The sequence below is a fragment of the Rhinatrema bivittatum genome, chromosome 9 (assembly GCF_901001135.1).
Source record: "Rhinatrema bivittatum chromosome 9, aRhiBiv1.1, whole genome shotgun sequence".
Taxonomy (NCBI): Eukaryota; Metazoa; Chordata; class Amphibia; order Gymnophiona; family Rhinatrematidae; genus Rhinatrema; species Rhinatrema bivittatum.
This window is the reverse complement of record NC_042623.1, coordinates 54,898,229-54,911,125: the sequence shown is the minus strand read 5'-3', so window position 1 is coordinate 54,911,125 and position 12,897 is coordinate 54,898,229. Positions and strand designations below refer to the sequence as shown.

Genomic DNA, 12,897 nt, shown 5'->3' with positions numbered 1-12,897 from the left:
CTCAAGCTGGTCGAGGATGCTGCAGAGGCAGGGTACATGCTCCCAACTGCACCACCACCACCACCACAGAGTTGGAGGAGGTGTTGTCCCAGCCATTGCACAACAGTGCCACCTACTGGCTAGACAGAGTGCTCAGTGTATCAGGTTGCAAAGGGAGCCAGGGATTGTCAATCAGTGACTGGAAGGGGGGTATAGAAATTAGTGAAAACCATGGTGCAAGAAGGCCCGTGGTGCCACAAGCTCAGCAGATGCTAGTTCTAGTTGAGCTGCAAGCCCAATGAGGAAGAGGAGGAAACTGCAGGGTCAAAACACTTGAACAGTATCCCAAGTATTTAACATATTTGTATGCGGAAGAGAGCTGAAATGTTTGTGCAGCAGGGTTTGCTAGTTATTTGCTTTGTAAATGTTTGTGCCCCAGTGCTAGCGCTTCTGATGTTAAAGCCACGGCTGACATGGTGAGGGAAGCCCTAGAAGAAGCAGAGAAGGCTCAGAGTGCTGCAGAGAAGGCCATTGAACAAGCTGACAAGGACATCCAGGGCACTCAGGACCTGCTTACCTCAGTAAGTGCACAAAGGAACGTATGATTTTTATTGTGATGTATGGATTTTATTGTCTTATAGGTTGTTCATCACATTTTATGAAAACCAATTTAGAAATGGGAAATGAGAAGGCGTGTTTTCCATAGTACAGCTTTGTTTTATAAAGCTCCCCCGAGTGAGAGAGAGGACCCTAAGGCAAATATCCCAGTACCTAAACAATTTAGATGAGGGGGAATGGGGAAACAAGAAAAGTCTCAAATCTTGTGACAAGTGTCAGCTAAAAGAGCAGAAAGCTGCAGGAAGCAGAGCGACTCTGGGCTGTGTCTGCAGGAGCTCCAGGGGATGCAGCAGATTTCCTGCAGGAGGGCGCGGCTGTTCGGCAGCCTGTGCTGTGCATGCTGCTCCTGCCTCTGCTGACCTCTGGAAGGGGGTGAATCAGCCAGAGGAGCGGGGTGAGAGGATCCTTCCACCAGGCTAAAGAGCAGCGGGGAAGAGGATAACATCTGCCTTCGTACCTGTGCAGGCCACAGTCAGCTCCCGCTCTGCCAGCACTCCAGCGCGCTCCTGCCACCTGTAGTGGGGGAGGAACGGGTAGTGGTATCGGGCCAGGATCTGAAGACCAGGGCCAGGCCCATCTTTTTCCCTTGGCAATTGGGGGGGGGGGGGGGGGGGGGGGGGAGTGCAGGGAACGAGGGAAAACTATAAGTCGGCTTTTCATGTTCCCGGTGATGATAGATTCCTTTGCGAAAGAAACAAATCAAAGACAAAAGCACATGCACAGTGCTGATTTATTACAATTCAGGTGCAGGTGTGTATGTGAAGATTTAAATGTTCTTTTAACTGTTCTATTCCATTTTTAAGCTAATTTACCCCAGTTTCTCCTATGCCTGCAGTAGATCACTCTACTGGATTTTCGAAGCCCAAGATAATGCTTTTCCCCCTGTTTTGTTTTTTGTTTGTTTTTTTTATTTTCCATGTGCTCGGTACATCCTCCCTGTTAGATTGAATCTGAAACAACGGTGTCGGAAGAAACTTTGCAGAATGCCACTCAGCGTCTTGCCCAGCTGGAGAAGAACGTGGAAGAGCTTAAACAGAAGTCGGCTGCCAACGCCGATTCGGTGGACGAGACCGAGGCTACGGTGGATAACGTGAAACAGAAAGCGGAGGAGGTGAAGAAGGTACGTATGCAGCACCGCTCAAGGCTGAAGGAAGGAGAGGGAGAAGAAACGCAGGCCTTTCTGGCTGAGTTCCTGGTGCGGCAGGAGTCGGGCCAAAGCTGGGGGTGGGGAGGCCTCCTGTACCTCAGAGAGGCTGTGTGTGTGCTGCTTTCTCCAAGCTGGGAAGGATCCCTGGTGAGCATGCCTGGGCCCCCGCGCATGGATGAAACGAGACTGTACAGAGCTGAAAGTAGCAGCTGGGGTGCGTTTTTGGACTTAGAGCTTTCAAATCAGTAAGAAGTGTCAGCCGGAACTAATGGATTGAGGCCTGCTTTCCGGGATGTACATGCACACAGTCCCAAATGCTCCTGCATCACAAAAAAAAACCCCCAACAAGCCATATAATAAAACACCCGTCAGAATCATCCTGTCTGCCCTGATGTAGATCCTGAAAAGTTTTATGGGACAGGACACCAAATAGAAAAGTTATTGGAGCAGGCAGCCCCCCATGTACCCCTTTGCTTTCACTATCCATAAGACATCAAAGCCAGCATTCGCCTGTGGGAAGCTGTTCGGATTCTCACCGAATGCACGTTTAAGGAACACGCAAGGTTAATGCTTGGTTGAAGAGATGGAAATGGTCTTGTGCCACTGGTTTTATTTTAGAATATCAAACCTTGGGCTGGCCCGGTGGTCCATGCTGCCACATGGGTTGAGCTCCTGAGTCAGGTCTTCCACTGCCTGGGCACGGCTGGGGTAGAGTGTTCTCAGTCATCACAAGGTGGCGACATCTACTGGAAAGACTCAGGGCGCACACATACTGGGTTGTGGAGGGAGCCACCATTTGTGGGCCCTGGCCACGGATTTACTCTAGATGGGGAAAGGAAGCTAGGAAATAGGGGAAAACCTCAGGTAGTTGTGATTGAAAGCTCACGATACTGTACCGGTTCTGACTGAGCTGGAAAAAAAAAAACTGCTGGTCCAAAGAAAAAATGAATATAAAAAAAATCTAAATACTTAAGCATCTGCAAATGAGATTTTGCCTCTTGCTGAGTATGTACGGGTATTTATCGGTGGCAGGAAGTTGGAGCTACTGCTCCTGAGAATTCTTGAGCTGATGGTACAATCTAGAGAACAGCAGAGGCCTAGATTACAGACCATACATTTATGGAAAAAAAAAAAGTATGCCCTTGGAAGAAAGAATCACTGGCTTCTTTTGACTATGAATGTGTTTTCTGCGCAATGGCCCCACTATGTGGTTGTCTTTAATGCTGCAGGTCCTAGATAGCGAGCTGAATGACAAATACAAAACGGTGGAAGACCTCATTGCCAAAAAAACAGGGGAGTCTGCCGATGCCAGGAAGAAAGCCGAAGTGCTTCAGATAGAAGCAAAAACATTACTAGATAATGCAAACAGCAAACTCAAGCTGCTAAAAGGTAAGGCCCGGGTGCTTCAACATAACCTTTGTTTCAAAGCGTGTCGCCATCAGTGTTTTTGCTAGAAACAGATTTCTGCTGCTCATGCTTGGTGGGTTGGTTTTTTTTTTGTTTGTTTTTAAAGTTGCATGCATCCCGTGTTGCAACCAAAGGCCTAGGTGCATGGTACCCACAGTTTTCTTTCTTAATGTCCTTTTGATTGAGACGACAGCCATGTAAATGCCTGCACGTGACTGTAGCTTGCATCGCCTAGTAATGTGTTTACAGAATTAACCCTCGCAAAACCTTTCAGAAAACATTGATAGCTGTTCTGTAACATAACTGGGGGATTCTGTGTACTGGGTCTTGTGTGATTAGTGTGTCCTGCAGGTAGGTCTCTTTCAGGAGTTTGGAGGCGATTGAAGCAAACAGTTTATAAAGGTTTTCCCTGCCTTGGGTCACTGGTATTAACACTCTGCTGCCAAGGTTATGCACACCAGGGCCTGTGTGCGATCGAGCAGCACAGCCCCCACTGCTCCTGAGCCCTGAAGTAGACCCGCACACCACCCATGGTGGGTGGCCGAGTTTGGAAGAAGCGACTCTTAAAGCATGTGAAATTTTTAATGTGGTACCACAGGAGGCTTCCCCCATCACTGCCCAGAGAAACAGAAATGACGGCAGAAAAAGACCAATTGGCCCATCCAGTCTGCCCAGCAAGCTCCCACACTTATTTTCCCATACTTATCTGTTTCACTGACCATCAAGTTCAGGGCCCTTGTTGGTAACTGTTTGATTCAAATTTCCTGCCACCCCCTGCCATTGATGCAGAGAGTAATGTTGGAGTTGCATCAAAGGTGAACATAAGACTTAATGGTTAAGGATAGTAACTGCCGCAACAAGCAAGTTACTCCAATGCTTGTTTACCCCGACTGCACAGATCAATGCCTTGTTGGATGTTGTCTGAATGTAAATCCTCTTTTCCACATTTCTCCCTGCCGTTGAAGCAGAGAGCAACACTGTATATGCATTCAAAGTGAAAGAGCCTGAGTTTTTAGTGCTTTTCAAATCATATGACAAAAAAAATACATTTAAGGGCTGGATCAGTCCATTTGGAGGTATAACAGCGGCCACGAAAATTCACCGATTGAGCTCAGATGTGGTGGGGGAGAGGTGGATAATTGTAAAATGTACTCAAGACAATAAGTGTGAGGTCCTTTTCAATAGGGTCGGTGTTGAAAAGCACTAGAAAATTCCGATCCATGGCCGATGATGGCTCTCATTTTCATCTTTCCTTGCTAATGCAAGCACTGGCAAGGCTGCGTCCCATCTGGTTTTGCTAGTAAGGAGAGCTGAACGGACGCACCGTGTCAGAATCCTGGGGCAAGGGATTTATTTCTTCTACCCCTCCAGAACTCTGTGCAGGAAAAGGTGAAATGTATGGTAACGTCACTGGAGCCCCGTACTCAGTCAGGGATGACTGTAACCGCCAGCAAATGCTATAGAGGAGAAGAGATTTTACAAAGTAACCAAAAAACTGAAGCAACTTGCTTCTTAAAAGTGGGTCTTTGCTCAAGCTGAACGTGTATTTATTTATTGTACAGAATGTAGTTTTCTTTTTGTATTGCATACAAAACATTCAGCACTTTTAACCCATTAGTTAACTTTTTTTATGTTGAGGCCTGGCTGGCTTTCCTTTGCATGGCACCTCCCAGCCCATTCAGCGCTTGCCCCAGATCCGCTCGCTGCCATTTGTGACGGGGACGGCAGGCTGACGCTAAAGTGCCATGGGGGGGGGGCTTTCATTCTGAGCCACTGAGGCTTCTTTTCCTGCCCTCCCCCGTTAGTCCTCATGCTTTTCCCTCTGTACCTCAACCATTGCAGCAACTGGCCTCGATAAACCAGCCACAAACCGCAGCTCAATTCAGACCCTAATGCTCACGCACCCTAAATCCCACATATAGACAGGCGATGGCTGGTGTTTACAATCCAACCTTCCTTCCCTTCTTTTGGATTTCTAATCTGCCTTTCCTAAGGGATGCGCAAGATGGCGTACAGCATTATTTGACTGCAGGCACAATGAGGTTGATAGTCAGCGCCACTTAGCCAGCTAAATGATTGTTGGAGTCATTTTTTGTTATTTTTGCCGAGGATGTATATAGAGGATAGGCTGTATGGATTCAGAGTTTTTACCCAGACACAAGCTAATTTGAAGGCCACAGTCCAACCTCTGAGTGAACCCCTATTTACTGTCTTGCACTGTGAAATGTTTACAAACAGACCAGAGTGTTTTAGTTCCCTGTACGTACCCGGATCAGTCCAGACCATGGGTTAAGCCCCCGTTCCAGCAGGTGGAGACAGACCAGAGTTCTAAGGGCAGCCCATATAAGGACGGAACCCACCCTGGAACCCTCAGTATTCGTCTGTCTCCAGCAGGTGGAACAGCTCACCCTTTGGTTCCCTGTTTAGCTTGCCCTCTGTGTTTTCTTTCCTCTCCTTTCTCTGGGGCAAGCTCATGCAAGTACTCTTTTAATTTACTTCTTAATTTTTAAATGTATAAAAAAAAAAAGAGATTTTTTTTTTCTCTGACTCACTGTGTCAGGGCAGACAGTTCTGTCTCCCTCGCTCTTGGGGTTCCTAGGGGGGCTTTGCCCCTTGATTTGTCAGCCTAGGTTCCCTTCCCGGTGACCTAGTGTGGGTGATACTGGTGGTGCCAGTCCCTCTCCCCACGTTTGTATCTGCTGCCGTGCCCCGAGATGCTCATACCTCGTTGGAGCTTCAGGGAGGATTCATACCCCTGCCTCTGTGAATGCAATGAATTATTAATGTGAATAAAACTGTTTTTGTTTTCCCAAGCTTTCACAAAATATATTTTTTACTTGTCTTTGTTTAAATTAAAAAAAAAAAAAAGGCAGCAGTTTGATTTTGTGAGGAGGGAGCCGGGGGTTCAATCTCCCGCCCATCTCCTCAGGGGCTCCCTGCTAAGCTATTTTCAATTAGCTTTACAGCCGCTTTCCTGCTTTTCGGGGAGTGAAGGCTCCTCTTCTGAACCGCCAAATTTTATTCCTCAGGGAAGGGCTCCCTGTCGTGTTTCTAAGCCGTTCCCATCCCGGGAAAGTGCGTCAGCGGTGGCCATTTTGGGTGTTTCTGATGAAACACTTCCTGCTTCTCCGGGGGCTGGGGATGCGATTTTTTCCCCCCCCCCCCGATTTGAGCCCGTTTCGCTCTCGGGGGGGGGGGGGGGGGGGCTCGGATCCCCCCCTCACCTCCCCCTGTGAAAAATTCAGCCCGGACCCATTTTTCTTCGGATTTTGTCCTTTTAATGCATGAATCTTAATTGGCCAGCTTAGAGGGAGGAGGAACCCCCCCCCCCCCCCCCCACCAATTGTTCCCCTTCCTCCGAAACCTGCTCTTTTTCCTGTGCCGTCCCCTAATGTTGTTCCGGACCCTCAGGGCCCGGTTAGGGTTCGTGTGGTCCCGGGTGCTCCCCCGGCGGACCCCCCCCCCCCCCCCAGCCTCCTTTAGACCCGCTTGACCTAGGGGACGATGATACCACAGCTCAAGCCCCCCCCCCCCCCCCCGCTAGAGGGCGACGATCCCCGTGTCCTGTACTTATTTCAGCGGGAGGAACTGGAGCCTCTTATTCCCTTCGTTCTCCAGGAACTGGGAATTGAAGCTCCACCAGATGATTCTGTGGCGGCAGCGATGACACCAAACGCGGACCTGGTCCTGGCGGGACTCAGGGCGTTACCGCGTACTTTCCCGTTTCATCCAATGCACCGTTTGCTTCTCCTCCAGGAATAGGAGTCCCCAGAGACGGGGCTTCGAGTTGGTAGGGCTATGGATAAGCTATACCCGCTCCATGAGGACTGCCTGGACATGTTAAAGATTCCTAAGGTAGATTCTTCTGTCACCGCGGTGACGAAACGTACCGCCATTCCTGTGATGGGCACTACAGCATTACGGGATGTGCAGGACCGTAAGCTTGAGTTTTATTTGACACGCATCTTTGAAGTTTTGACTCTCGGAGTCCGGGTGACTATTTGCAGCAGTCTCATGCAGTGGGCAAGCCTTAGGTGGATGCAACAGTTACTCAGCACCCAGGACCTCCCGTCTGCAGAGGCTGAGCAAGCTGAACGCTTGGAGGGCGCTATAGCCTATGGTTGGATGCCCTCTATGACTTGCTTCGTGTCCGGGCAAAGGCTATGGTTTCTGCGGTCTCGGCCAGACGTCTTCTCTGGCTACGTAATTGGTCTGCTGATACTTCTTCAAAAGCTCAGTTGGGCACTCTTCCTTTCAAGGGCAAGTTGCTTTTTGGTGAGGATCTGGAGCAGCTTATTAAATCCTTGGGTGAGAACAAGGTCCACAAGCTGCCAGAGAACTGTCCCAAACAGTCGAAGTCTTTTTTTCCGACTCACACTCGCTTTAGGGGAAACTGCCATTACGGCACCAGGGCTTCCCCAGGGGTGGTGTCTCCAGGTCCCAGTCTTGGTCTCATTCCTTTCGCGGCTGTCAAGGCTTCCGGGATGGCCATCAGCAACACACGACCACTAAGTCAGCTCCCCAATGAGATTCGGCCGGTCCATTCCTCCGAACGAAACCTAGGTGGGCGTCTTTCTCTGTTTCTCGAGGAGTGGGCCAAAATCACATCCGATCTCTGGGTCCTCGAGATGATAGAACACGGCTACGCATTAGAGTTTGCCAGGGACCTGCCGGATCTATATATCATGTCCCCTTGTGGCCATTCCAAGCGACCTGCGGTCTGTCACACCCTGTTGAGATTTCAGGATTTGGGGGCGATCCTTCCGGAACCAGTGCAAGAACAGGGCACCGGCCAGTATTCAATTTACTTCGTTGTTCCCAAAAAGGACGATTCCTTTCGCCCCATCCTGGATCTCAAAAGGGTCAATCGGGCCCTCAAGTTTCCCCATTTCAAGATAGAAACCCTGCGCGCGGTGTTTGCGGCGGTCCATCCCGGCGAGCTCCTCGCTTCCCTCGATCTTACAGAGGCTTATTTTCACATCCCCATCCGTTGGGAACATCAAAGATTCCTTCGCTTTCAGATCCTAGACCAGCATTTCCAATTCCAGGCCCTTCCCTTCGGTCTTGCCACCGCTCCCCGCACCTTCACCAAGATCATGGTAGTCATTGCGGCAGCTCTCCGATGAGAAGGGATTTTAGTCCATCCTTATCTAGACGATTGGTTGGTAAGGGGCAAGTCTGCTGCCCTCTGCACGCACGCGATAAACAGAGTTTTAGCCCTGCTCACATCTCTCGGCTGGAAAATCAACTACTCCAAAAGCAATCTTTGGCCCTCACAAGAGCTGGAATTCCTTGGTGCTCTTTTCAACACTTGGGTCGGGAAAGTTTTTCTTTCGGACTCGCGGACTCTAACCTGATCGATCAGTTGAACACTTTTGTCTCTCTACCCCTTCCCACGGCGTGGGATTACCTGCAAGTTTTAGGGACCATGGCTTCCACGATCGATCTCATCCCCTGGGCGTTTGCTCATATGCGTCCTTTACAAAAAGTATTGTTATCCCGTTGGAAACCAATATCCGAGCAGTACCAAGAGATTCTCCCTCTCTCCAACTCTACCATAGCCAATATACAATAGTGGTTCTCCCCGGCACATCTTCTCAAGGGGATGCCTCGTCTGACTCCCTCTTGGATCATTGTGATGACAGGTGCCAGCCTCTCCGGTTGGGGGGGCTGTCTGCCAATCTCAAATGACTCAAAGTTTCTGGTCCCTCTCCCAGTCTCGGTGGCACATCAATCGTCTAGAAGCCCAAGCGGTTCGCCTGGCTCTCAAATTTTTTCTTCCTCTGATTCGCCACAAAGCGGTCCGGGTGCTATCAGACAATTCCACCACAATGGCTTACATAAATCGACAGGGGGGGACTCTTAAGTCGTCTAATGGTGCTAGAGGCCAGCAAGCTCTTTCTCTGGGCAGAGAGGCACTTGGATCGCCTGGCGGCTTTCCACATAGCGGGCAAGGAGAATATTCAAGCCGACTTCCTCAGTCGACAACATCTTGATCCCGGCGAGTGGGAGCTGTCAGACGAAGCGATGGACCTAATCGTGCACAGGTGGGGTCCCCCTCACCTGAACCTCATGGCGACGCTATCCAACGCCAAGGCTCCCCGGTTCTTCAGCCGGTGGAGGGAGCATTGTTCGGAAGAGGTGGATGCGCTGGTTCTTCCCTGGCCCTCCAACGTTCTCTACGTGTTTCCACCGTGGCCATTAGTGGAGAAGGTTCTACAGAGAATAGAACTCCATCGCAGTCCGGTCATTCTCGTGGCCCCCAAATGGCCCCGACGGCCGTGGTTCACGGATCTGGTGAATCTCACTGTGGACGGACCTCTTCGTCTCCGGTCACCTGTCCTATCTTCTGCGGCAGGGTCCCGTATTTTTCGACCAGGCGAATCGCTTCTGTCTAGCGGCATGGCTTTTGAATGGAGACGTTTGAGACGAAGAGGATATAAGGATGAAGTTATTGCCACACTCCTCAGGTCTCGCAAACAGTCGACATCGCTTACCTACGTCCGGGTCTGGAAGGTTTTTGAAAACGTCTGTGAGGAGTTGGGTGTTTCAGCACGTTTGCCTTCAGTTATTCTCATTTTTCTTCAGCGTGGTCTCTCAAAGGGTCTTTCGGTTAGCTCCCTGAAACCACCTGTCCGGTCTATTTGTCCTTCGTGGAGTTTTAAACTTGGTTCTTCGAGCTCTTTGTTCGGCACTGTTCGAGCCTCTCCGTTGAGCCACTCTCAAAGACTTGACTCTCAAGACTGTCTTCTTGGTTGCTATTTGCTCTGCCAGGAGGGTGTCTGAGCTTCAAGCTCTATCCTATAGATACCCTTTCTTGCGTTTTTCAGACTCTGGCGTCTCTCTCAAGACCGTACCTTCTTTCTTACCTAAGGTTGTTTCATCTTTTCATGTTAACCAGTCTGTGAAACTTCCTGCTTCTTCGCCAGAGGATATCGTGGCATCTGGTAATAGTGATCTTCATCGTCTCGATGTCAAACGAGTCTTATTGCATTATCTTGAGGTCACTAATGATTTTCGGGTTTCCAATCACCTTTTTGTCCTGTGGAGTGGACCCAACAGGGGGAAGCAAGCTTCTAAGGCTACGATCGCTCGCTGGTTGAAGGAGGTGATTTCTTCGGCCTACATTTGCAAGGGCCGACCAGTTCCTGAAGGCCTAAAAGCTCATTCTTTACGTTCTCAAGCGACTTCTTGGGCGGAGTCTCAATCAGTGTCACCGCAAGAAATATGTAGGGCGGCTACATGGAAATCTCTTCATACTTTTGCTCGTCACTACCGATTTGATGTTCAGGCTCCAGCCTTTGGTTCCTTTGGTCGGCAGGTGCTTCGAGTGGGACTGTCTGGGTCCCACCCTCTGTAGGGAAGCTTTGGGACATCCCATGGTCTGGACTGATTCGGGTACGTACAGGGAAAGGAACATTAGTTCTTACCTGATAATTTTCATTCCTGTAGTACCACGGATCAGTCCAGACACCTGCCCGTTCTTCTTCTGGCCGCTCGAATTTTCTTCCTGTTATTTTTGATTTTTTTCCTTCTTATAGGACTCTCTTTTTTGATCCCTGCATCATCTTCCTGGAATCTACTAATAGGCACCGGAAGCATCGTTACGATGATCGGGGGTAGATATACAAGAGCGTTTAGTTACACAGTACATTCAATTGTTCTGTTATTTTGTTGGTTTAAATTAAATTACTAGTTATCCTGTTACTTGCTTGATCTTGTATTTTCTGCTTTGACAATGGTTATACTGAGAGTTCCAGGGTGGGTTCCGTCCTTATATGGGCTGCCCTTAGAACTTTGGTCTCTCTCTACCTGCTGGAACAGGGGCTTATCCCATGGTCTGGACTGATCCGTGTACTACAGGAACGAAAATTATCAGGTAAGAACTAATTTTCCTTTATTCCACTAAGTCTATGATGAGAAACTAGCAATTAACTTATGCTAAAGCCTGAGAGAGAGAATGAAGGCTGCACAGCTGTTTCTGAAATCTGATAAGAACTCAAAAGGAGGAAACACTGCTGCTTTCACAAACATTTGTAGTGTATAAGGGGAGACAGCGAGAAAACGAGGGGAGAGAGAGCCCTGGTTGTGATGGTGCAGCTGATCCTTTGGTAATGTAACGTTTTTAATATCTATGTAGCAATTGTTATTATCTACCATTACTTCTATATGATCTGATTTTATTTGTTCTATCCTCCTACTGCTCAAATAAACTTTCTTACCTGGAACCATGACATACTGATCCAAGTTTGTGTGTGGCACTCTGTGTAGGGGATAAGCTCCTGGGTTCAAGCCCCCAGCTATAATACCAGTAATTGTGTGTGTTTATATGAGATTAGCCCCCCAGGTCAGAGCCCCTGGGCAGGGATACCAGTGTGCACGGTCTGAACCCATAACAGTGGTGCTGTATGAGCATTCAACCATACTGAGCGGTCACCACTTAGGAAGCTGTTTATCCAGCTAAACAGCAGATAAGTGACAATTATCAGCCAGATAAGTTTAGGACTGCTCTTCAATTGTCCTAACATTAGCTGGATAAACTGAACCGGCGTTTTCAGTCGTGCAGTTGCATCACCGAATATCTCAGCCAAGTTAGTCAGATAAACTTATCTGGCTAACCCGGGCAGCCGGATAGTGGCTGAATATGTATCTCACTAAGTCCTGGTCCCCAAAAGTTTACAATCTGTGTGGGTACCCAAGGCAACAGGAAATATGATTTGCCCAAGGTCACAAGGAGTATCAGAGGTGGAAGGGGGATTTCAATCCTGATTTCCCTGATCCTCAGCCCAGTACTAGTAGTGGGTAGCATCTATGTAACAAGAAGATCACAGCAGAAGCCACAGCACTCCAGCATCTCTCACAAATGCAGGCCTCAAAATCAGCATTTAAATTAGAACACGATCCATCTTCTTATCAGAATCAAGCACGTGGAGGTCTTTGAAACCACGGAAGTCCGCCCAGCATCTTTGCTTTCACTGTTAACCTACAAATTTTTTTTTTCTCTTTTCTCTTCAGATTTAGAAAAAACATATGAGAACAATCAAAAAATCTTGGAAGACAAGGCCAAGCAGCTGGTAGAGCTGGAAGAAACTGTCCGTTCACTGCTGCAAGCAATCAGCCAAAAGGTGGCGATCTACAGCACCTGCTTATAAGAACATCCGGGGCCAGACCCTTCCCCTGTTAGGGATCAACAGCACTGACCGCTCGGGGCATATATGATTGCCAAGTGCTGAATCCTTGCACAGTAATTTCCAACTCCAATAAACATTATGCAACTTTTTACTTATTTGAAGGGTAGCAGTGAATGTTTTTAAATGAAATGTTAGCAATATTTTATACTGATAATAAAAGACATCACTTTTGTATCCTGGTTGTCTTGAGTCATGGGACTTTGATCTAAAGATATTATGAGTCAATATTCAACAGCACTCCTGAGCAATTTATCTGGCTAAAGATAGCCGGATATATTGTTATGGATAGTCAGTGGCGTGCTGCCAATTAGGGCCACTCCTGAATTGACCTAGTTAGCCAGATAAACTTATCTAACTAACCCATAAAACTTCTCTATTGCATACCTAGGTTCTGCCAAATAACCTGGCAAAGTTTGAATATTGGAATTAAGATAAATTATCCAGATAACTTAACTCTGCTCCAGGAATACCTCCAATTTATCCATCTTTTATCTAGCTAAATAGCAGGATAAATCAGAGCCATTTAGGGATGAAATGTAAAACCCACATTTGGCT

At 48.3% G+C, this 12,897-nt stretch overlaps 1 protein-coding gene across 3 annotated transcripts in view; it reads left to right on the top strand.

The window, feature by feature from the left end:
* The window catches only part of LAMB1 (laminin subunit beta 1), a 108,246-nt gene extending 95,725 nt beyond the window's left edge, over positions 1-12,521 (top strand). For all 3 annotated transcript variants that reach the window (XM_029615392.1, XM_029615391.1, XM_029615393.1), the window contains 4 exons: positions 419-560; positions 1,541-1,717; positions 2,974-3,133; positions 12,167-12,521. In XM_029615392.1, coding sequence (XP_029471252.1) covers positions 419-560; positions 1,541-1,717; positions 2,974-3,133; positions 12,167-12,303 — 616 coding nt within the window. In that variant the 3' untranslated portion in view covers positions 12,304-12,521. The remainder of the gene's footprint in view (positions 1-418; positions 561-1,540; positions 1,718-2,973; positions 3,134-12,166) is intronic.
* The last annotated feature ends 376 nt before the right edge of the window (positions 12,522-12,897 follow it).